Source organism: Rhynchophorus ferrugineus, unplaced genomic scaffold, assembly GCF_030347505.1.
Source record: "Rhynchophorus ferrugineus isolate W39M unplaced genomic scaffold, kcgeb_rfMv2 rfM9, whole genome shotgun sequence".
NCBI classification, from domain to species: domain Eukaryota; kingdom Metazoa; phylum Arthropoda; class Insecta; order Coleoptera; family Curculionidae; genus Rhynchophorus; species Rhynchophorus ferrugineus.
The window spans coordinates 6,433,398-6,461,104 of record NW_027472588.1 but is presented as its reverse complement, the minus strand read 5'-3'; the positions used below and the strand labels follow the sequence as shown (position 1 = coordinate 6,461,104).

Here is a 27,707-nt window from a genome sequence, read left to right as displayed (position 1 = left end):
TTAAATACAGTGTGCAATTAATATAGATCAATATGGTTCCTTACAGCATGTAAATTAAACAAATATTTTCGGAGATATTACAAATTTAAAATTTGCGTTTAAAAATGTGTAATGTAATAAAAATTGTATGAATTTAGATATTCCAAAGATAGCAGGAAATCTTCATAGTAAGTATAGGGGAAGAGGAATTGTTTTACTCCAAATTTAATGCGTGCAGGCCAAGGGCAGTAATGAATGAACCAAAAATACTGGATCGATTTTAATCATGTTTTCATTGAGTGACATAGGCATATATATTTTATGCCCGTGCAAAGTCGGAGCGGGCCGCTATGTTTTTATATACAACGTTCATATTTTTTCTGTAGTGTATTTAATTTAGTATCAGCATTGCACCCGTGCGAAGCCGGGGCGGGTCGCTAGTAATTACATAAATCCATTAAATTTCAAAGCCATGGTTTAGTTCTTCGTTGGTTACATAAACATTGATAATTAATAAGAAGAACTTTGTTTTGGCAACGTTGGATAAATAATGGACTTGATGTTTTAGTGCAACCCCATATTTGCGTTGCATAAGTCTAAATAGGCTTTATAAGTGACTGATATGACTGACCAATCTTTTCAATCTTAGATCAAGTTGGAAGTGTTTTCCAACTACAGTACAGTTTTTTTTTATTTTGGGTCTGGTCTACACTAATTCTGCTAATAAAATGAAATCCCAAGTAACTGTTTCAATAATTAAATTAAAAAATAATGAGAAAAAAGTGTCGATTTTATATTTTAACACTCTGGTCATCATCCAGACTGGCAAAAATCAATGCACCGAGACGAAATATCGAGACGCAGTATCAACTTTGATTTATTTCTGAAATCCTTGACCTTCCCGAGTACGTACATCGAATTTTAATGAACCAACGTTCGGTTTCCTATCTATATGCGCAATACCGAATCTGATTTCGTTAATATAACCACTATATTAGAATATATGTAGGCTGATGCGGTGCTATACTCGTCCGTAATAAGCGAAGCAATGGTATTATTCAGAATAGTATAAATAGATAGATCTTTTCCAAAATAATAGATTCTAATGATATCACTGTTTGATATTCGAGTTCAAAACAAATATTCGTCAAAATCGTGGTTATGATTCCATTAAATACTAATCAACTAACTGTGTTGTCAAGCTGTTGCTTATATGAAAAATATTTTTCGACTTCTAAGGAACTCACTAAAAATTAAAAAATAATCATAATAAAAAATAAAAATAAAATAACTTCGTAATAATAATCGTTGTAAAAACTAAATAAAAATAAACATAAACCTTATTAAACACTATCTAATAGGTCAATTGAAAAGTCCCCGGCCTACCATAGTAATACATATTTTTTTGGCAAAATTAGTTTTTTTATTCAACTTAATCCCCTTTAAGGGTGATACATTGATTATAGCGGCCCTCTAACTTGTCGTTACCATTTTTGTAGTACGATTTGTCCTTTGCTTCAAAATAGGCCTCAGTATCGGCGATCACATTTTCATTCGACGAAAATTTCTTCCCAGCGAGCATTCTTTTGAAATCTGAGAACAGGAAATAGTCGCTGGGAGCCATCGTTTTCACTGATTTGTGACACGGTGCATTGTCTTGGTGAAGCAGCATTTGCTTTTTCTTCAAATGCGGCCGTTTTTCGGCGATTTCGTCCTTCAAACGGTCTACTAACGCTATGTATTAGTCGCTGTTAATGGTCCTTCCTTTTTCAAGGTATTCAATGAAAATTATTCCATGCGTATCCCAAAATACTGACGCCCTAACCTTGCCAGCCGACTGTTGCGTTTTCCCACGCTTTGGAGCGGGTTCATCGAGTGCAGTTCACTCGGATGACTGTCGATGGGACTTCGCAGTTAAAGAATGGAGCCATGTTTCATCTATTGTCATATATCAACGTAAAAACTCGGGTTCTTTAAACTCATCTTCAAACACTGCTGCAAATCATCAACTCGTCGTTGTTTTTCGTCAAAAGCTCGCGCGGGCATCCACTTGGCACAGAGCTTTCTCATACCGAAATATTCGTGAATGATATGATGTTGACATTCAGTTGATATCTTTAGAGCATCTGCTATTTCATTTAATTTCAATATAGGGTCATTCAAAATCATTTTGAGGATTTTTTAAATGTTTTCGTTGGTAACAACCTCTTTTGGGCGTCCACGACGTTCACCGTCTTCGGTGCTCATTTCACCACATCTAAACTTAGCATACCAATCCTTGATGGTTGATTTTCCTGGAGTAGTATCCGGAAACTCGGCATCAAGCCAAGTTTTTGCTTCAACTGTATTTTCTCCTTTTAAAAAGCATTATTTTATCAACACGCATTATTTTATCACAATTATTTTTATCCATTGTTTTGACAATAACAAAAGTTGCTTCACTCAAAATGCTATAATTCACAAACTAATGATCCGACAGCTCTCAAATTTATACACGCATCTTTTGAGGGTTAGGGCTAACTAAAAACATATAGATTTAATTCTAGTAGCGCCATTTATGTGTCAGGTTGGGGACTTTTTAATTTACCTGTTAGGATTTCTAGAACTCCTTATGACTGTCATTTCTCATTTTTCACAACCATTAACTATACTCGTCTGAATTAGTACTGCGTGAGCTTTACCTATTTTTCAATGAAAAGACAATTCGAAAAGCATGATTCGACTTTTTGCATATATTTAAAACGCTAGTTCGATATCTTTGTGTAATAACGAGTCAACTATTCAAGTTCCATTTACTTTTCAGCACGCTCAGAAGTTAGAAGTACCGGATTTTGTTTATTCTACACATATCTCGAATATGATTCATTTGTCCTTTAATTACACCATTAAGATTTCATCTAACCTTAGTGCCCAGCGATCGTATCTCTTGATTTTTATGAAAGAAACGGAAAACAGACCCAAGTCCACTTGTTTGTTTATTAGAAACACCTAACATTCACGTCACAGGATCACAAGAAATAATGGAAACCGTAGTAACGACATTATAGAATATTTATTTACTGTTGACAGTTGAGATATTCGATGTGTTGTGTAGTAAATGGTTTTTAGAGTGAACAAAACATTTTCTGTAGAATTATGTTGGAATATTTTTGTTTTTAAGTTTAACTCAACATTGTTTCTAAATAATTTCCTTTCTGGTAACCGTATTTCAATCATTTGACACATATGTTCTGATATACAGCTGTTTTCTGATTCTATTGGCTTATACTTTAGGCCCTCGTACATATTAAATGAAATAAATCGACTTCAAATATACTAAAACAGGATTTTTGTATTAGTGCATTTTGAAAACACCTTTTTTTACTAATAGCATGAAATATTAGACTGATACATACTAGGCGTACCGGAAAGTTATTACCGGTTTTTCTAACAGATGTCACTAGACCTATGTATGTAATGTTATAATTTGATGCTTGTAGTTTATTCAAAGTTTTGTTGTACATACGTCATCAAGATGTTTAACGTATTGCCTGTGTAATTTGTAAATTCGTTCCAGAATCAGGCAATATATTCCTTCTCATGTTATTCTAGTTAAAAAGAGGCACAATGCTGTCCGATTAGTTCGAATACGTAAATTAATGAGCCTGTCAAAGTCGTCCGGTTGTCAGATGTTTGTAAAATTACTAAAACCAATATAACCCTATAAACTATTGTGAAAACGTCCAGATTGGACCCGAAGGCACGTTAAAGTGATTTTACAGTACCATCTCATATAGCAAAACCGGTCAAGGTCATATTATCGCAACCCGCCGTATTATCCAGATCTTGTCTTGTATGTCTCTATGTCTTGGCATGTATCTGGCCTTTCAAGTAAAATAAGTAGTAATCAGAAGAAACGATGCCCGGTAAATACGACGTGTAGCATGATATTTAAGCGTTTCCATGTAAATTTTCGCATATTTTCATCTGAATTTCAGTTTTTATTTGATCGTGTTCCTGCTAAAAAAAATATTGTATCTTTCAATGGTAGTATCACTATATTTGTACTTCTAATTCAGCTGCTTCCCTCCATTATTAAATTTACTTTAGTTAGCCATATACCTACAAAAGCTGGCTGATATTATTGACTGATTCCAACTACACTACTACTATACCAACACAACTACTTCAATACGATCGAACCACACAAAATACAAAATTAACCAACTCGATTGATATCATATAAACAAGCGTGAAATAATTAATTTTCTTGGGCATGAATGGGTCAATCCAATTGCTCATTCAAAATCCCCAACGAAACAACAATATACCCGAGCCGAAAAAGGAAACCGCAACAATCCATCCATCTTCGTTGGCTGCTTTGATTTTACTTTTTACGATCGTTACGTAAAGGCGTTTCGGGATCAAGTCGCCTCTGTGTTTTTCGGCGGCGGAATGTTGCCAAATACCAGTTTTTATTGTTTTTATTCATAAAATGCTGTATTGGTTCTTTTAGATGGGATTATGTTCGCCGAAGGATATTATGAAGTCTCGATATTTGGTGGTATTATTAGGTTCTTGCATGTAGCGATCTAACCAACTTTTAAGTTCGACGAGTTTGACATTTATCTACATGAAATAACAGTCTAACCTTTCTATCATATAACAGCTATCAAATACTTTTAAAAACTTAAATCGCCATGTTCTAATTGTCCTTCTTGGTTTTAACGATTTAAAAGTGGTTTGATGTCAATGACAGAGAACGGTCTGGGGGATCCAACAAGTTCGAAGATAATTTTTTGCCATAGCCAGAGTACTCACCAGACTTAGCACCTTCTGATTGCTACCAGTTGTTGAAACACGGATTGGCTGGCAGTTTCGAAATGCTGAGGACGTGCGGAGATATATCGCTGCCAAATCAGCATCGTTTTTTCAACATGATAAGAAATACGGTTTAGTAAAAGATGATGGACAATATTTCGATTAATATTTAGCAAGTATATTCATAGAGAAATAAATAGAAAAAAACTTTATAGGAAATTTTGGGGAAATATTTCGCGACGTCCGACATGTAGAGGTAGCGACCTCTTTTAACTTATTACTCATTGCGATTTTAAAATAATCTTCTGTAATAAATATAGACAATACAATAGAACTTAAGCAAAAACGTACAATAATCATAAATACTAAATAAAAATTAAACACATATCTAATCATAGAAAAAATTAATCAATGACATAATTAAAAATGATCGAACAACAAAGTGGTGCTCCTACAAGGGAATGCTCGGTCACCACCGTACACTGTTGCTATGCCAATGCGAACTTCTGCCGCAAACATCCTCACCGGACATGGCGTCTTCAGATTACACCCTTTTGAAATGCTGAAAAACTGTATAGAATAATGAGATATAGAAGGCAATCTCCTATATATAATATATGGGAGATAGCAAAAAATGGATCAGTTCGTGGATAACCTGAAAAGATACATCGTTTTTTCGAGATGGAATCCGTAAATTGCCTGAAAGATAGGAAAAAGTGGCATCTATCGATGAACGATATTTTGAATAAAATATATTGTACTGATTTTTCACAACAAAGCTCTAAATGAAAAAAAAATCATTTAAAATAAGCTTATAGCTCAATGTAATGTATACATTTTTAACTAACGCCTTTTAAAAGTTGAAAAAAAAAGTAAAACAGCACACCACATGTTTTTCACTATTTGTATCACTTTATTGTTTATTTACGACAATATGACAGCCAGACGACATCGAGACTAGACACAATTTACAATATAAACATAAACAAAACGTATAACTCGTTTTTCTCTCCTCGTGATTTTCAAATCTAATCTCATTCTTGTAAAATCATTGAGACATATCGACCGGAGCATACAAATGGCACGTTATTTTTAATCGGTCCTCTGTAATACTAATGGAAATTTGCATTTGAATAGCAGTTTTGTATTCTATTTTAGAAAAAAAAACAAAAACCGCTTCTGGTAAATCCGATGATATAGACGATGCAAATGTATATGCATATATTATGATGTTTTGAATGAAAATATTTTGTTTGGTTTCGGTATAAATAAATATTATTTTTTGATACATAAATCTTTTTTGTTTATAAATCGATTTTCGTTAACAATAATAAGCTTATTTATAATAAAATGTGCATTGATTTAACGAGTTATATATACAGCAATATATAAGCAAAAGTACTTTTCGTGTTTTATAACAACATAGTATCTTACTTCATTAAAATTTCATATTATTTATATATTCAAAATATTTTTTCGGGGAATTTTTCTCCATTATTATGTTATATCTTAGACTGACAAAAAACCTAATACCAACACATCAGTTTGGGTTTATTAACAAACATTCAATACTTGAACAATTGAATAGAATAACAGATACCGTTAAAGAAGCCTGTGAAGATAAATAAATCTGTTCAGCTATATTATTAGATGTAGCACAAGCTATAAGCTACAGAAACTCAACTGAAATCTTATTTTACAGTAAGAATGCTTAGAGTCAAACAAGTGGAAGTCTACTTTATTATAAGAGAAATTAACGTAGGTATACCACAAAAAGGAAACACTGTACCGAAGGATACAAGAACTTAGAGTAAAGGATAAATATGCTCTCTATTGAAAGTAAAATATATTACTTGGATATACAATTATTAATTAAGTGGACAAAAGCTCCAGGGATGCAACTACAAATACGCCTAGGACTAAGTCATAGGTGGTATGGAAAGGAGTTCAATGTAAATATAATCAAACACAACCCTAACCTACAAACTATTATAACTGTGTACTTATTTCTTATTTTAGGTTCTTTGATACTATATGCATTAGATTTACTGAAATATATATAATATGAATTTACAGTAATATAACGTATGTACAAAATAACTTTGAACAGACTACTTTGTTCAAAGGTATATATTTGATATATATATATATATATATATATATATATATATATATATATATATATATATATATATATATATATATTTGATTTATTAAGAAGATAAGGAAGGTGAAGGCACTACCAGTAAAAGAACTTGAGGAAAAGTTGAAAAATACAGTTGGCAAATGTTTTCATAACTTTGGAAAGATTCAAAAGAAAGGAAAATGGATACTATACAATTAGTAACGAAAAATATGTTGTTCTAGAAAATTAAAATGGAATGGTTAACAAAATAATAACGAAATAAAACTATTTTAAGCATTTCTCAATATTCTATGAAAGAATTATCAATAAAAGTTAATAGCAAATGTCGATGAACGTTTTTCTATGGTAGAACAATATCGGTCATAAATAATTTTCATTTTATATTTATATCAAAGTTCAAGACCGACACTATTGTATTTCGTTTTTGTGAATGCCAGTTATTCTCGGAAATATGCACGTGTGCAATATGAAAATTAATGTGCTATATATGTGAGAACTTTATTCATTTTAATCTCTTTGTATTATTAATCTTGTTGCCTTATATAGTTCCAGCTATTTATCATAATTATTTGGATAGTTTTCGATATTTAATAATACAATATGGTGGTAAATAACCAACTGCTAACAAAAATAGATTATGTATCAGATTATGATCGTATAGTCCGTTCAATAAAATAGTGAACTCACGTCATCTAAATTTACGACGTCGAAACGTCGCACTGTCGCCGTATCAACTCTGAGTTTATTTTGGTTTTAAAATATAACAACATTCTAATCTAAATAAAATAACGAAATGACACAAAAATGAAATGACATGAAAAGTACCGGGCATTACACATAGATGGCGCTAGTTGTATTGCATTCATCGCTTTCTCAGTTAGTACTAACCTTCATTAGAAAGCTGTTAAAATTTTATGATATTCTACTCATAAGTTTGTGAGTTATTGTGCTAAGAGTGACACTACTTTTGTTATTTTCAAAATAATGGACCAAAAACAATTTCGTGTTTTAATTTTACACTGCTTGTTGATGCGTAAAAATACCGTTCCAGCGAAGCGATGGCTTGAAAAGTGTTATAAGGAATAAAACGATGGTTTGCTGACTTCAGACATGATCGTAGAGACACCGATGATGCAGAACGCAGTAAACGTCCAAAAGAGGTGGTAAGACCAGAAAAGTTTTAAAAAATTCACAAAATCGTTTTGAATGATCTAAAAGTAAATTTGCGTGAGTTAACTAAAGTCGTAAGTATGTCAAAATAATGTGTTAGTTTTATGTTGAATGACCTTTTAACTGTGAGAAAACCAAACATAAGAACGTGTTGATGATTCGAAGCAGTGATTGAAGATGATCAAGCGTAATAACCCCGAGTTTTTGCGTCGATATGTGGCAATAGATGAAACATGGCTCCACCATTTCACTTCGCAGTCCATTCGACATTTATCCGAGTGGACTGCACACGGTGAACCCGCTCCAAAGCGTGGGAAAACACAACAGTCGCCTGACAAGATTATGGCGTCTGTATTTTGGGATGTGCATGGAATAATTTTCATCGACTACCTTGAAAAAGTAAGTAGTAACTATCAACAGCGAGTATTACATAGCGTTATTGGACCGTTTGAAGGACGAAATCGCCGAAAAATGGCCTCATTTCAAGAAAAAGAAAATGCTGCTGCACCAAGATAATACGCCACGTCACCACTCAGTGAAAACAATGGCAAAAATCCATGAATTAGTGTTCCTCATCCACCATATTCTCCAGATCTGGCTCCTAACGACTACTTCCAGTTCTTAGATCTCAAAATAATGCTCGCTGGGAAGAAATTTTCGTCGAATGAAGAGGTGATCGTTAAAGGACAAATCGTACTACAAAAATGGTATCGAAAAGTTGGAGGGTCGCTATAATCGGTATATCGCCCTTAAAGGGTCAAATTATGTGTTAAAAAAATGTGTTTTACTACGGTTGGCCGGGGACTTTTCAATTGCTTTTTTATATATGATAAATCCATTCATCATCAAGGAGAAAAATGCATTTAGACAGTTTAAATTCTGTTATGATGAATAATTACTAACACGAGATTGAAGAATGCTAATAAAAAAATTATGTATAGTTACCCCCTTTCGTTATACATATTTATAAGATTATTCATGATAATTGTTGTGTATTGATTAGAATCAGATGACTTGTACGGGTTCTTGTCCTGCAAATTACTCGACTTATTTCTGCCACTCTCGAAGGAGAAATGGTTAGGTAATCTATATAAGTGCCAACAACAAACCAAATTGTTTATTCTGTAGTTGACCGTGCGCACAGGTATACGTTTTGAAGTCTTCGGTGTTTCGGATCGGTTCGACATGAGTTTGCTAACGCTATTGGTGAGTTTTCTTTATGTTTATCCATCACATTACCGTGGTCCTAATTAACGTTAATTATTACCGTAAATCACTTGTTGAATAAACAAAATCTGTGATGCTGAAGCTCATTCAGTTTTTTTTATAACATCTTTATTTTATACGCTTAGTACAATCTTAATTTACAAATAATTTATTACTACTTTTCCTATGTACTTGGATTAATTAATAAGCAAGACGAGTGCGAGAAAATACATCAATATGTATTCCTCAATTATAAAATTATAATTATTTAATAATTATTAACTTATAGCTATAGTTTACACTAAATGTATAGACTTTACATAAGTTCGTATGGTTTTGTTTCCTTCAATCTCCTGACATCCTGCACGCCGTCCAGCAGTTGTATTGCTTCCACGTTAGTATGATTTAGTAATCTTCTTTCATGTTTGAAGGCGAAATCTTGGATAACTTCGCAAATCCGTTTAATGTCCAGGTCATCGTGCAGTTCTTTGTTGGTTACATACCGATAGGCATTGGTAATCAATCGCAGAATCTTGTTTTGACAGCGTTGTATGACTAGTTGGTTGACAACCCCATATTTGCACCCCATAGTTCCGAATCGGCTTTATAATTGTATTATAGATCAACCTCTTTGATTTTAGATCAAGTTGAGAATACCTTCCAACTAACCAGTATAATTGTTTTATTTTGGTTCTAATATGTTTTGCTTTTCGTCTAACGTGATGTTTCCAATTTAATCTACCGTCAAGATGGATTCCAAGGTATTTAGCTCTCATTCACGTTTTATTAAATAAAATACTTCCTTTTTTCTTCATTTAAATTAAATATTTTCCTGTCGGATGTTTGAAATATAGAAAATAATCAATCTCAGTTTTCACTCCTTGATCACCAAAAGAGTTGGGTAAAGACAAAAATAAATATGAATCACATAGAACAACGTCTGGACTGTAAAAATGTTTATGACACATTTTTTATTACCACTTTTAAACAAGATTTAATTGTATCATCGGAAGGCTTGTTTTTCCTCAACTCATTCTCCAAACTCTTAAGGTAAGATTGAGGAAATAATAAAAACCCTTTCCAACAGAAAACAAGGATGTAAAACAATATGTTTTAAATAAAACAAATATATGATTATCAAGACAAAATAATATAAAAATTTAATAAAATAATATTGAAAATAAAAACTAAACTGTATATTAGAATAAATAATTTTATTATAAAAATGTTAAGCGCCTTTCTAATTGAAATTATTATTTTATTTAATTAGTATTATGTATAATTAGTATTTTTATTTATACCATATCATTAAACAAAAGTTAAAGAACTATTTTTTATAAAACTTCGACTTTATCCCAACGTTCAATGCCCTTTTGTGTTGAACAATTCACCTTGCATTCAAAATATATCTCACTTTGCCGGCTTGGTTGGCGCAGTGGTAAAGACGAAAGGGCCTGCTACAGTTGCGATAGTCGCGGGTTCGAATCCTGCTGTTCGGAGACCACGTTAAACTGTAGGTCCAGTCCAGATAGACCCTCGTTGGTAAGAAGGATACTTTAATATATACTTTTTCATTGAATAAAATATCTTTCACGGAAGCATAGCTCGGCAAAAAGTCATTATTCATTAGGGACCAGATCTGGAGAATATGACAGAATATCGTTTGAAGGCTGATACTATCTAGAAATTATATAGATCTGTCAATCGTGGTGACGTCAATAGTGGATCATCATCTATGCATCAGAAGGGATATTTTTGTGTGACTTGTCGAAATAATTATAAAAAATGTCGAATTTAGATAAACGCTTTTAAGAAAAATGTTCTGTAATTTGACATTTTTATTAATTTTATGTTTAAGCAATGTTTTAATAATACGTTATACATTTTTTGGTTGTTCAGATTACTTCCAGCCAGTTTAACATCTTTATTAAAAGATTGGGTTATTTACAATTTAAAAAATCAATCCTGCTTGATGGTATTATCACTTTTAACTATATTCTAATTTGTTTTAAACCAATTTGGCTTAAAATCTGTCTAGCCTTCTTTAATGTAGAGCCCCACTAACCATATTATGTCGACATAAGATTAATTAAATTAGAAATCTGTTTTTTTTTGTACAATATTTGTAGAATAGGAAAAATCATTAATTTGTAATTCTATATGAATAGAAAATTCATTAATCAAATTTGGGAATGAGAGATATTGAGATTAAATTAGAAAAATAACTGAGCATTTTATTAGATTTAACCTTTTTAAAGTCGTATTATTTGACATTTTGTGCTGTTATTATTTCATAGTACGTAGTTAAGTCAAACGATTTTATAATAATAACGGACGAAGGAAGAACATTGTTACCACACAAAATGTTATTGCTTTGGGTAGATATTATTGAGGTTTCGAAATATATCATTGTTGCAAAGCTGTTGTTTAACAGGGACAATAAAATATATATCATACAACTACCGTTAAACAAAAACTATTTTATATATTCCTTAGTCTGACGAATATTTTTAGTGTATTCAAAGTTTTTTCGTACATACGTAATCAAAATGTCGCAATCTTGCCACATCAACTCTAGATTTTGGTTTATTTATTAACTAGTGCTAATTAGAAGGCTGGTGAATAGGCTGGTTGCGGTAACAATCGAGCTGCGACAGTGTTTCTCTGACAACTTTAGTAACCTATAAGTCTTGCAACTCATTGTTTATGAACTTGTTGGTCTTCTAGACCGCTCATTGCTGACCAACATGTGTTATATGGTGAAGCAGCATCATCATACGTTTTCAAAAGTGTTTTCGCAGCAGATTTCGTGAAATCAAACAAAACTAATGAATGTTGAAAGTGTAATATTGATGTGTTCTATGATTAGCATCTCTATACATCGAATACCTCAATAGTATTCAATGGAGAACTCTTATTTTATGTAAAGACGTTCAAAATTACCGAATTTAACAGTTAGGTTAAATTACTTAACAGGTGTTTACATTAAAAGTTCGCAGTTTCATTGCTATTTGGAATTGTATTTGGAAAAGTAATATATCAATACTCGTTATTATATTTCAAAGTGGCAGATTGCATCATCTACTTGACCAACTTGGATACTATTCAGTATATATTTTTAATAGCATGCAATAAAATATAAAACATCATTATATATTACCGAATTACTCATAATTTTGTGTCAACAAAACACAACAATAAAAGAAGCTAAAGCAGGTGTAGCACAAGGAAGTGTACTGGGACCAATGCTTTATCTACTTTACACTTGTGATATACCACAAATGGAAAATATCACGATGGCTACATTTGCTGATGATACTGCGATTATAGCTGTCGGAGACAATAGCGAAGAAGCCTCGCGAAAATTACAACAGGCAAGTGACAATATAAATAATTGGACACAAGCTTGAAAAATAAGAATTAATGAAAGTAAATCTGTACATGTGCAATTCACCTATAAACAAACCGTACAAGCACCAATAACATTAAATAACACTATCATTCCGTATAGCAACAACGCTAAATATCTCGGAATTAATCTCGATGCAAAACTTCGCTGGAACGAACATATAAAGAAGAAAAGAAAAGAACTGGAATTGAAATATAGGAAAATGTACTGGCTAATTGGAAGAAAATCACAATTATCAGTACATAATAAATTGCTATTATATAAGCAAATATTGAAACCTATATGGACATACGGAGTTCAATTATGGGGATGTTCTGCAAAGAGTATCATTAATAAAATACAAATTTTTCAGAACAAAGTCCTGAGAGGTATTGTGGGTGCACCCAAATACTATAGGACTGATTACCTACATCGAGACCTTCAGATACCCACAGTCAGTCAAGAAATCAAGAGAATTGCAAAGGGGCATGAGGAAAGACTCCATTCTCATAGTAATATTGAAATATTGCAACTATTGGATACCACCAGAACAGGACACAGACTCAAAAGAATCAAGTCATCTGATCTTGTGTAGTGTTGTGTAGTCAGGTGCATATATTAAAAAATTCAGTAGTGACATGTATAAACATTATTTCACCAGAGACTGAGTTAAGGCCGAGGGGTCCTCCTAGTTATATACCTAGATTTAAGTTAGCATAAAGACAAATTGTAGGTTAGACGGAAAGGACTAGTAACAATATATTAATTAAATAATAAAAAAACATAACACAAAAACAATAGTAATCATTGGTAAAACTGTACTAAATAAAACTTGTATTACACGGCCAACCTGGCTCCTACTTGATACAGTTTCCAGCACTAACCAACTTACGGTAATTACTGTTTATTAATAACGGAATAAGTACTTTTTTCACTTTCATATGTCGTTTATACGTTAAATTGAATAAAAAACTAAAAGTGAAACCATTCAGTAATTGAAATTATTACAGGATAATTTATTTTCACGGGAAATGGCTGCCGCTAGTATAACGTTACGGTAATTTAATAACTAATAATATTACCCACAGTGTTTTTTGGATCCGTTACGTAGTTTTTGTTTGGTTTTATGCAAGGCATTCTAGATATCACATGCAGGTAATCTTATCGCGCAGAAACGAGAGATTAGTGCAATTAATATGGTAATATACGGATCCTGATGTAAGAATGTTATCTTATTATGCGCAGTACTTAATTTTAACGGAATTTGGTTTGCTATTTTTATACTGATTAGAAATTCGATTATATCATTAATATTTAATATTTTTTACGTGTTTTGGTTTAATAAAACGCGGCTTGGTGGTTTGTGAACTTTATAGAATGTGCGGTCATCTTTTTTCTGTTAAAATATTCTCCTTTTTTTTGATAACTTATTTGGCAATGAAAAAGGCGATTAAAATTTATTCATAGCCAAATTGTATGGTTATTACTAAAGAACTAACGCAACGCTGTTATTTGTTGGTCAATAATCAAACTAATGGTTTTCGACAAATATATCAACAATTACAAAACTGTACGCCTAAAATCTCATCGAAGTAGGCGGTGAATCTACGAGAGGAATCGAACGAATTTGCCAATTCGAAAAATCATTCTCGGTGGTTATGCAACGCTTTTGTAATATTCGGCGCTTTCTTCTGTTGTGCGACTTAACAAGAAAGCCTTTTCCGTCGATGTGTGCCTACTTCGTTATGACGAGGATGATGGCTGTGATAAATGAGGTTATTGTGATTTTTATAATAGCCTGTCATCTTAAAATTGTATGCAAATTTCAGATTATTATATTGACATTTTGTACGGGTCGATATGTGTCGTAATTTATGATATAACACGAGAAATATAAGGTACTGTGTTGTGTGATATTCGTCATAAGCTTTTTACTTAATTAAAATTTTAATATTTTAACTAATTAAGAACTTATAGATAATAACCCGTTGTCATGGCAAGAGTCTACGCATAGGGACGTCTGGCATGCGTATATGTATAAATGGCGTCTTCTATAATGTATGAGATTTTAAAATGAATTTTACTATAGGATATAAGTAATGGTCTTCAGTGGTAATAGAGATTTCTTTAGTTTCAGCGCCAAAAAGAAAATGGCGGTATTCTACTGAATAGATTTTATCTCTACATTGCTTGTAACTGGCAACGTAGCAAACTGAGGCGAGAACTTCCGACGTTTACCGAATACCAGATCGAATATCGGAATAAAAGAAAATAACGCGTTTACGAGAATAAATGTCTATAAAGAATGTAAAATTACGGTTAATTTGCTATATTTTTTTTTAAACGATTATCAATTAAGTAGATGTTACCTTTAATACTATATTTATATTTATTATAATCATAAATATTATTATCCAGAATATTATTTTACAATATAATATTGTTTCTTGTGGCCATTTAGTTATTTACTAGAATGGCATTGCATTGAACAACGAGAACATACAAACATAACCTAAAAATACCCACTCTATTCTAATTAAAGTCCATTTTCGTATCTTGTAGGACACATGTACTAAAAATATTACAATTTCAACAAAAGTTTAAAATGGAAATCACTTTATTTCAAATTGTATATATCACTTAAAATAAAAATGTTAAGGTTCATTCTTGAAAAAGTCAGTTTATGTTGAATATGCTCATTGTGAAACACTTATAGATATTGGATATACTTGAGAGATAAAGAACTTTGAATGTCCATGCCAAAAAAAAAAATGCGGTAAACTTTTGCACATAATGTAACATATTAAAGAGATAATATTTCCATTGCTGTCACTTCCTTTTGACATTTGCCGTGACAATATTCTCTGAAAAATATGCTTTTACAATCCGTCCAATAAAATAGCCAATGCACCTCATACATACCGAAAATATACTGTCTAATGCAGTTTGTATATATATATCGTATCGTAATATATATCGATGAAGGTAAAATCGTTTCAAACTCGCAGCGGATATGCTGTCTGATGGGTTCGTCTATAAAATTCGATTTCTGTTGGCGCGAGTCAATCCTGTTGCCAAATGTTTACAAAATTCTTCAAAACATTCTTCAAAATTTTAAGTTAGTGCGGTAATATTGTGACGTGCCAACTTCATACTTTTTAAATACGTGCAGTGACTGTCTTATTGGATATACTAAATGAAAAATAAATATAAAATTGTGTAAATATACTAACTATGAATATGTTTAATTGGTATTATTTGAACAACATTACAACAAGATAGGGTTTAGAACAAAAACCACACTATATTTGCATAAAAACTTGCTTTTTTCATTTCCAATCGGTCTCACGGCAATATTTGCGAAATTCCATGCTATTATCTGTTTAATATCAAGAATGATATAAAAAAGTACGGTTTCGCATTTCAAATTACAAAACGCGGCATATAAGAAATCGAAAGCCGAATACATTTTTCAAAGAAAAGGCGATTTAAAGCGCAAGCTATCGAAACCGCAACATGAAACGATGAAAACTCGGTGGATATGATTTATTTTTTGGTAAACGAAGTTGTGAACTATAATGCGCAATAGAAAGTTCAAATAAGTTTCATTAGCGTTCATTATACATTCTGTGTCGACACACTTGCGCTTTTCCCATGAAGGTTTTCACAGTTTATAAGGTTTTTCTGACTGAATTGGAAACTATAACATCAATGTTCAAGATTATGTGTTTTTCTTATCTCAAGAAATTGAAGCAACATAACCTAACTGTTAAATTCGATGGTTTTTGTTATTTCTTTGCATAAAATAACGATTTGGTATTGTCAAGTTATTCAGCGAATACAGACACTATTAATATGTTGGAATTAAAGAAATCTACTGCCAATTGTCGGTTTTGGTTTCAACAATTTAAAAGTGACGACTTTGATGTCAACAAAAAATAATGGTCTGGAGAATCAAAAATTTCGAAGACGATGAATAGTAAGATTTATCACTGCTTAAACATTGACGAATCGGCTATTTCCCGACGTTTACGCGAGGAGAGAAATATCGAAGGGGATATAAAATAGGCAAAAAGTAGAGTTTTCTGTGGTACATTGCGAAATTGTTATTGTTCGATCTATCTATCAACGAAAATGATGGAAAACAATTTGATTAATATATGATGTACAATTTATTAAAATAATAAATGACCTTTTAAAGTGAAAAAAATTATCAGAATACAAGCAACAACTTAATAGAAAGACTAGAAAGAGGTACAAGAAGAAATTGACGATATCTAGAACAAAAGAAGAAAATAATGAAAGTATACAAACATGAAAATCGAGAACAGATCAAGTTTAAAATCAGATAGGATGAATTAGATAAAGTAAATAGAGATAGAGTATCATTTGAAAGATATTGTATAGAAGTAGAAGGAAAAACGTAAAATAATATTTAATAGAAGCAAGAATACAGGAAAATTGAGTTGTTTATAAAAATATTATGAATACTCCATGAAACATTTGAAAAGGATTAACCAAGCTAGCAGTAAAAAAATAAGAAAAAGCAAAAAAATGACCGTAGAGAGTATACAAACACCAATAACGAAAAGAATTAAAAAGAAACGAACAGTAGACATAAAAATAATGCATGAAGAGCATTTTGGAGGATACTAGTAGTAAGGATGTTAACAGAAAAGTGAAAAATTACGGGTTCCATCAAAACGTATATGCCCTGAAAGCTCTGAAAACCTTTAATATTTATAACTTAGAAAAATATGAAAACTCAATAGTGACAACTTCTCTCCAACGTATCAAGAAGACTTTTTAGATGTACTGATAACCCCCAACGTGGTTATTACACGTTCAATTGTTCCTTATAATTATAATTATTTATTTATAGTATGTAATATTGTGTTTGTAGTAAAATACTTTTCTTTGTTGATGAATTTAATACAAATTTATTTTAGTGAGGTTTTATTAAGTCATGACGCATTTTCAAGTTGATATTTTGTTTTGTACACTTTTAAACTATAGTCGGTTCAATAAAACAGTGAACTTACGTCATCTAAATTTATGACTTCAAAACGTCACAATGTTGACGCTCAACTTTCAACTCTAATTTATTTTGCTTTTGACATGATAATGCATATATTGTTCTGTTCCTGTTAATTATTAAATAACTGATTAAAGACGTAAACTTCTGCCTCTAACTATCTGATGGCTTCGATGTTTTCAATGAGGGCCACAGTAAGCAGCAATTTGAAATTTATGAAAACAAGTATAGCGCCAAAACAACGTTTGGTGGTTTATATATCTGTAATTATTATTACTAATGTTTTGAAGAATTTTGCAGACATTTGGCAACCAGGCAAATTTTGTAGCCTTATTCGGTCATCTAAATTTGTGACGTCAAAACGTTGCCACATTAACTTTGAGTTTCAGTTCAGTTTGGCTTTGACATACAACAAAATTCCGATCTAAATAAAATTGAACTAAAATGTTATCAAATATAATTTATTTTTACAATATAGTACATCTAAAAACTACAGTTAATTATACAGACACAATAGTTTATAGGTTGTAACCTCTTATTGCTTTCAAGAATTTTGCGTACGCCTGACAACCGGACGACGTCGACAGGCTCAATCGTTTACGTTTTCAAACTAATCAGACAGCATTGTGTCTCTTTTTAACTAGAATAAAATGAGAAGGAAAATATTATCTGATTCTAAAACGAATTTACAAATTGCGGCAGGCAATACATTAAACATTTTGATGACGTATGTATAAAATAACTTTGAACAAACCCTATATTCGAATGTATCAGACGGAATTATATATCACTTTAACTGGAATAAAATGAGAAGAAAACTAGGGTCTGATTTTGAAACGAATTTACAATTTGCTATAGGCAATACATTCGACAACTTGATAACGTGATTTCACTGTTATTTTAAATAGACTACTTAAAACTATTGTAAAGAAGACAGAAAACGTGTTTTTATTTTTAACGCTTGACATTGACTTAATACTAAATTCATTTGATAACGAAATAACTATTAATATTTAACGAGTAAATCCCTAAAAACTGGTGACATTTAATTTTTGGTTTTAACACAATGTTTTTTTGAATACAAGAAGAAGAAATATACTATAACCATACCAAAAACCATCCAATGTGTCATATATAGACATGATAAAAATTATAGCATTAACTACACAAAAATAAATTCGTTTTGCTTAAACCAATTGATTAGAAAGCACTTAAAATAAACTAAACATCCGATTATTTTCGAAGTTCATTACCATGATAGCATTCTGCAGTTTAAAGTGAAAGGACTGAACGGATGAATGGATAGACTAGTGGTTATTACAACGAATGGTGAAGAATTTCGAATAAAAAACTACATCGGTAAAAGTGTAAGTGATTAAGTTGCTTTATTAGAAAGAGCCTGTCTATAAAAGTAGCCTTATTTATCCCTTACGTCATTTGTCGAAGTGAATCTCGATATCATGCCCTGAGGCAAAGAAAAATGTCGTTTGATGGACATTCTCAGTTCGTTTTGATACGTCAGAAAAAGTGAAAGAGAGAAATTACAATTTTTATTCAAATAACGCTTGCTTTTCTATGAGATTTTGAAGCCTAGTATCATAACCTCATATTCAAGGCATAATAAGTCTTAATAACAAACTTTGGGTATTTAAAAGAACCAATGGAGAACATTAACAATAGACTGGCCTAAACAAAGTAATTTCACCGCCTACTAGTTGAGATTAGTGGAGTATAAAACTAGCATACAAATTGCTTTTCCTGCCTGTCTGTTGTAAGAATTACCAATCATTCTGAACCATTGGAGTATGTTATGTAAAAGTAATGGTATTCAAAGGAAAAGTAGCAGATCTGATTTTTTTAGTAAATAAATGCATTCAACTATGCTGTTTTTGTCATTGACGTCTTACGCACTCAAATTAAGTAAATAAATAAAAAAATTAAGGTAAAAGAAATAATAGAAGTATAGTTAAACAGTGTAAGAGGTAATAAAAAGTGGTAAAATATGTTAAGGTGTTAGAAAGGTGTGTGTTATATTTAGTGTCTGTTTGATTTGTTCGTCTTTCCTCTCTTCTCTTTGGTCTTTTCTGACTCTCTGGTCTTTCTCTTTGGTTCTCAGACTTGCTCTTTATCTGTCTGCCGATCTTACGTAAGAGTAAGCTATAAATATTTCCACCAACTAAAATGTCTAATTTTCATGTACTCTTTCACTGATTCAATTTTGAATTTATTTTCTTATTTCTTTACTTCTTATTTAGTGTCTGTTTGATTTGTTCGTCTTTCCTCTCTTCTCTTAGATTACTCTCTGGTCTTTCTCTTTGGTTCTCAGACTTGCTCTTTATCTGTCTGCTGATCTTAAGTAAGAGTAAGCTATAAATATTTCCACCAACTAAAATGTCTAATTTTCATGTACTCTTTCACTGATGCAATATTAAATTTATTTTCTTATTTCTTTATTTCTCATTCATTAGTTCAAGTCCATCTTTGTTACGCCTCTGAGAAATTTACTTTGTACTACATATATTTTCGTTTATCCTTTTTATTCAGTTCTGCTATTTATTTTCTCCATATCCAGGAATTTAAATGCATTTACTTGTATTTTTTCATCTTCAATTTGGATATTTATTTCTTCTGGCTTTTCCCTCATCATGACTTTCGTTTTGATTTATTAATTACCATTCTGTGTTCTCTTAGTGTCATATTTCATCATCACAGATCAATAGATGATCTATCAGTTGTTTTTTCAATTTTTTTACACAGCTTAAATTAGCTCAAGTGTTATCCAATAAATAGTTTGGCCACAATCATATTTTTATCTGATTTTAATAACTCTAAGATCTTATCCTTTGAGAAATTCCTATGGATTCCTGATCGATTACGCTTAAATTTAGAAGTGCTAATATTTTTACCAAAATAGAAACGCCCAAGCTTAAAGATATCCAAGCGAGCCAAACCTCAATGTTTCTTGTTCATTTTTAATGCTGTGAAATGACTATATGATCAACGAACTGCAATTTTGATCAGATATACTTACATAAAGTACATCGAGTCATATTTATGGGTACCTGAGAACAATTTGCAAAATTAAAATTAAAATTGAATAGATACGTACCTGGATCGAATGTCCTCACGTACCTCCCCATGTCAGTTCAGATTTAATGTGCTTTTTTGACAATATTCGCAAATCGATCATTTATCCATTACTGCCTACCATTTATAATCAAAATATGAACAGTATATGAACAAATATACTATAAACAACACACTTCTCAACCGTAAAACTCAACCGTTCTAGTACGTTGGATTCTACCTCTCAATTGATTGTAAATGGCAACGTCGCAATATTATACTCTAATATTTATCTCCGGAAGTTTTGATACCCTAAAAGCCATAATAAAAAGACAGTCTACATGTTGATTTTTCGTGTTTAAGTTCACAAGAATCTTGTTCAAGGTTTACGGTTATTAATTGATATTCTGAGATACTTTTAACTAATAGCTATATTTAATACACCTAACTAAACAATTGAAGACTTTATATAAACGAACTAATGAATTAATCTATGTACAATAACAAACAACAACAACCTGGTTTCTCTCTTTACTTACACGTATATATATCTGACTACTACATAACTTGAAAGTCCCTAGAAACTAGTAACATTTCATAATTGTAATTAACTCAGATTCCTTCTTTTAACTAAAGAAGAAATATTTACTTTAACAAGTCTTAATCACTGTTAAGACTACTCTGCTTCGGTGAAAATCAATGCTTAAATAATCAAACATGTAAATTGTTAAACACATAATTCTAACGTGTTGCATTTTGAACTAGTCACATTGTAAGTCAGTCATAAATATTTAATTCAAGATATTAATCCCAAATTAAGACATAACCGACGTAGTTTAGTTTCATTGTCTGTTCATAGCGCCAAATCGGATTAGGTTGATGACAATCTATTCCGGATAAATCAGCCAAACAGTCCGTCTTCACCTTCAACATAACACCAAAGTGACACACTATTGTCGTATCAGCCATCGCGTTTACAATCGAAAAAATTAACATACGTCAAAATGATTATGTCGCCGGTGTCTGCGAAAAATGTTCAGCGTTACTCACGTGGAATTCAAAACGTTATAGTTGGCCTTGGAAATGACAACGCCTAAGATAGTTATTTTGAGTAATATGTGTGATGTGCTAACATAGAAAATATGTTTTGCGAAATGTAATATTAGATTAACGACAAATTGATTCCACTTTTATAACTTATCATGATGATTTGGCATCAGTAACTGAAAAATTAACAACAGGTTAAACAAAAACCTTAAAACAATATGGCTACCACTAGCTGTCAAGCATTATCTAACTCTCTAGATTTATAAAAATAAAATATCATGTCTAAAAAATTCGAACAAACATAACAAACACCCATAATTTTGTTTTCTTTATTTAATGTTGTCTTATATATTTCTCCAAATTTTATTGTTATTGTTTACTGTTTACAAAAACATCTACTAAAACTAAGGCTTTTAACGTATTGTTCATCTTCTTGGTTGTCTTTACTAGTTTCGTTGTTTTAATATCGTAAATAAATTGAAGCGATCTAAAGTCTATACAAAATAACAGTGAACACACGTCGACCCAATTTATGACGTCAAAATGTCGCAATGTTACCGCGTTTAACTGTGACTTTAAATTATATTTATCATCATATCAATTCATATTCTTTTCTTTATCTTTTTTTGAAAGATTTTAGTCAAAGTGTCTAAATTAAAATTCAGTGCAGTTGCAATCAAATAAAAATATTTCCAATAAAAACTCCAGCAGTGACATCAAAACGTCGCAATGTTGCCGCATCAACTCTGAGTTTTAGTTTATTTTGGCTTTGACATACAACAAAATTCTAATCTAAATAAAATAATTGGGCAAAAATGTTATCAAATATAATTTATTTTTACATTATACTACATCTAAAAACTACAGTTAGTTATGCAACCACAATAGTTTATAGGATAGAGTTCTAACCTCTAATTACTATTGCTGACAAAAATTTGTCATGCGTCTGACAACCGGACGACTTTCACAGGCTCATTTGTTTACGTGTTCGAATTAATCAGACGGCATTGTGTCTTTTTTTAACTAGAATAAAATGAGAAGGATAATATTGTCCAATATTAAAGCCAATTTACAAAATGTAATAGACAATATATTATACAACTTGATGACATGAGTTCACTGCTATTTTGGATAGACTGTATTTTACATACGAAGAAAAACGTTCTAGAAACAAACTAGAAAAAAAATTGTTCATTTGACAATATTGATAATATTGTTCAAAACCAAGTTACACTCTTTGGTATTTATTTTATGACCAGAAACGTATTTATTTCATACTGAAATCATTGAACTATTTATTGTCTATCGCTGGCCTTTTTTCCAACAACTTCAGTTTTTTATCGAATGATGCTTCCAGTTTGACAGCCCGAAGCCAGGCTTGTCTTCATCGCTAGAATCACTACAATCGCTTTCAAATAATTTATCTAATTAAAATAAAAAATTAAAATCTTACCCTAAAGATTAATTAACTAGTACATAATTTCACCTATTTAAAATACATTTAAAAAAAAGATAATCGACGAATTTCTAACCTCCAAAAATCACCGGGCACTAATAATAGTTTATCAATCCTGTTTTGAAAGCGAACCTAACAAATTATACTCCTAACTCCCAACAAATATGTACCATTTTTTACTTTTTCCATTCCCTTTATTACGTAGAACAAAGATATAACCTCATTTAAACCACGAGATCGAAAACAAAAGATATACCAACACAAACATCTGGTAGGCTTGGCAAAAGAGTAAAAGTAAAATGTATAGCTTAATTGATAACAAAAAGTAAAAAATGAACAATAAATTATATATTATCGATTCGCAATATGGTAGTCGAATTCGACCAAAAGGAAACTGAGCTGTTTTGAAATCCGACATCTATTTTTTTGTACACAATAGATTAAGTTTTCCTATCCTTATAATGTAAAATGATCGTTATGTAACGACACAGGAAAGGAAAAAACACAAATAGAGAAATGCAACGAGTTGTATATTGAATTGCAATAAGTAGACTAGAAACAAAATAGCTTATAAGTATGTGAAAGCTTAAAATCATATCAAGTTTCCATAAAAATCGTCCCTATATTAATGAAATAATATACGAAGCGTTTTCGTCGTTTTGGTTTCAATTTTTTTCGATTATTTTATGGTTTATTCAATATTTGTTCAATTAAATCAAATATCTGTTAACTTTCAAAATATATCGCAAAGGTTCTCTTGTTTATTCAGTTGAAATTGTCTGAATGAATATACCGATAATAGTAGGCAACATATAATACATTCTTGTTTAATAAAATTGGGTAATGAAGTAATACACTATCACATTTTAATTTTTCTGAATACTATACATTATAAGATTATTTTAAAATATTTTGAATTTAATTGGAGCTTTGTTTAGTTTCGTACATAATTCCTTTATTTATTCCTTCCTTTATTTATACTATATATTTATCTAGTTTCCTATATAATCCTAATAATACTTAGATAACATGTAATACAGGTGAGCTTTCAAAATAAAATGTATTCGGTTTTTAACCTATGCAAATAAAATTTGATATCCATATATGACCATAGAAAACGTATATGACGTCCAATATAATGCCAAATGCAGTTTACAAAAATGAAAAATTCGTTTTAAACTCGGAACGGATATTTTCTACTCATTTTTCCTAACTAATCAATTTTAATAATTAAAAAGAAACAAAATACTGTCTGATGCGTCGGAATTGTAACCCAATTAGTCTATAAAATACGACATGTGCTGGTACTGGTCGGTACTGTTGTCAAATGACTACAAAATTTTTCAACACATTGGTGATAATAATTACAGCCTAGAAACCAGCGAATCTTGTTAACGAAAATTCATTGCGGCAACATCGTGAGATGGATGAGGCGCATTGGTTGTTTTATTGGATAAAATATCTGGATTATTTATGAAAAATAATTTGTCTTTTTAAGATATCTTTTAGACTAATAGATGAACATCAAAGTCAAAATAACACATTTTTTCAATTTTTTTTAGTTAAAATTTAAAGAATTCTTAATACTTTACCTTAGACGTGTATAAATTAATTTGTTAAATGTTTTAGTTGAGTTATAATAATATTTATATAAGTAAAATTTACATAAGCTATAATAAACAAAATGATATTTCCTATTGGCTATTTCCTAGTAATGCGTATCATTTCTTGCATTTCATTATTGCATATGAGGAAATTATCACTGACAGGAAGACATATTAGAGTTAGGTCGTTAAATTAGTTGCCTATAGTTAAGGGGTTTCTTTTTATGAAATACTTATTTGTTTAATAATATTGAGTAATATGTATTATTTGAGTAAAAAGTTAAGACAACTTTACAATATATATATATTGATTTGTCATTAGGTAATAAAGCAATAACAAAATAACAGCCAGTTCCAGATCTTTTGAGTTAAGAGGTGGCATCATCTATACGTCAGGCCCGGTATTTATTGAGTGATGTGTTTTGTTAAATGTATTTGTTGATTTATATAGAACTCAGAACATGTTTAATTAACTATTCCACTTTTGTTTTCAGCTAACTGTAGCTGCCATAGCAGCAACTTCGTCCTCAACACCCTTAACACCCTTAGAAACAACTGAAAACACGTCAACTGACAGCAACGCGGAAACTTTTGATTCCTATTCCGTGCACAACTTGCCTGCCCAACTGCCTGACTCCATACAACTGCCCAATTTGGAACCAGCTGTACCGTTCTACCCTCCAGAACCAGCTACGTACCTCCGAGCCCCCCAGTTCATTCCTAACTCTCCTCCGAACTATTACGAGGTACCCATCCCCTCCGACACCCTCACAGCTCCTCTCGAAGGATCATGGAATCCAAACGACGATCCCACTTTGTATTACGAGTTACCGGCTTCGGTTACCAAGGAAGAGTTACCAACGAAACTGTTCGCGAAAAAATACAACCCTGATATTCACAACAAGCAGAAACCGGTGTCCACCCTTCCCAAGAAGGAAATCGTTCTGGAACCCATAGACGAAGTTCAGTATAACCTCAAACAGAAAGAATTCTACAAGACGGTCGACAGTCTGAACAAGCAGGAAAACAAGAAGGAAATCGAGCAAATTAAGGTACCGATAAGGAAATCCACATCGTCGGGCGAATCACTCACCCAGCAACCATCATCATCATCATCGACATCGAGTAAACCGGTCGAAAAAGACTCTACTAACTCCGAAACATCATTTGAACCAAACACTAACCACGAATCGCGTCATTCTAACCAGTTCACCGACACCCAGCCTACTAGATCCAGTGATCCGTCTGGATTTTCGTCCTACAAGGGCCCCAAAGCTAGTCCGGGAGAAAGATTGGTGTTTCACATGGTGGGGCATGACGGGCCTATGAGTTATAAATGGGGCTATGACACTGGCAACGGGTAACTTTCGGTGTTGTGTTTATTTATTGGAAAAATGTGTGTTTTTTTTGAGGTTATTAAATAATTGTTTATAAAATATAATTTAAAAATTTAATAATTTAAATTTATTTTAATTATTATAAATAATAAAATATAATTTAAAAAAGGTCACGGACTACTATTGTCAACCTTAAAGAGAATATACATTTTTAAAATTTCACGTCATTGTCAAATTTGACGTTTCTTCTTCTTCGTATCTATTTTAACATATAATCTTACTTATTTATGCTAAGGGTACTATATAATTGGAGTGGAAATCTTGTTGGCATGAAAATATGATTTGGGGTGTAAGGAATTTATTTTTAAAACTAATATTAATCTAAACATTAATAGTATAAATATATAATTTGAGTCAAACGTCAAAAAGAAGAAATCATGGCCCTCATGATTATTTGATTGTCAACCTCATAACATCATTTTTGACATTATTTTTAACATACTTTAAATACATCCCACTTAACATTCTCCAAGTTATATTTAATATAGATTATTTGTTTTAATTTTATGGTCATATTATATTTAAGCGAGAATACAATAATTTACCGGATGGTTACCGATAATTAAAGAATTCAAATATAATTGCGTTCAGTTACATTCAATTAAATAAAAAATACATATATTATGATTTATATAGACATTAATGGCTTTGTTTCCCGCGACTAATCAAAACATTAAATTTAATTGAAAACGCGTTTACGATTTGCAGGCCCAGCCGTCAATTTAGATTCGAAGAACGTGACAGGGAAGGTGTGGTAAAAGGTCAATTCGGCTATTTTGACCGAGATGGAAAATTTCGAGTGATGAACTACAACGCCCATCCACATCTTGGATTTCGCATGGAACCAGCATCGGAGAGTGACGACAACAAATAACAAAAAAACCTCCAAAAGTTGTTAATCAATATCAGTGCCAGTTTTTTTTATTATATAAATTATTTATATATTTTTATATTGTTGTTGTTACCTCTCTTGTATATAAGTAAGTCACATTTATTAGACTAGAACAGAGTAGGCTCGTAGATTCACTAATTTTACGAATTCGTCAGTTTAATGACAAATTAATCGATTTTTACACGTAAATTTAAACCAAAAATATATTTAGTTAATAAGTTTGTATTTGTTATATATTATACAGTAATAAATTACATATTGTAATAAACATACCCCATATTTATTTTTAAATTAATATGAAAAAATATTACCTGTCATTACATTGTCACAAGAAAAGCTAATCCGTCTAATTTTTTCTTTACATTACAAAAGTTAGGTTATGCTTAATACAAATGTCAAAGATTTATGGACCGAATATATTGATAGTTATTAATTTTTTTCGAGTTATTCCGAGTGTAAGATTCAAAGTAACGCTTTGATTATACTACCACGAACCGACGATAATTAATTATAATAAAAGA

At 31.3% G+C, this 27,707-nt stretch overlaps 1 protein-coding gene across 1 annotated transcript; it reads left to right on the top strand.

Annotated features, from left to right (window-relative positions):
- Positions 1-9,146: 9,146 nt before the first annotated feature.
- LOC143201992 (uncharacterized) lies at positions 9,147-27,451 on the top strand. The gene is made up of 3 exons (XM_076413252.1): positions 9,147-9,301; positions 25,392-26,257; positions 27,003-27,451. Exons 1-3 carry the CDS (start codon positions 9,281-9,283, stop codon positions 27,166-27,168), a joined length of 1,053 nt encoding a protein of 350 aa, XP_076269367.1. The 5' UTR covers positions 9,147-9,280; the 3' UTR covers positions 27,169-27,451.
- The last annotated feature ends 256 nt before the right edge of the window (positions 27,452-27,707 follow it).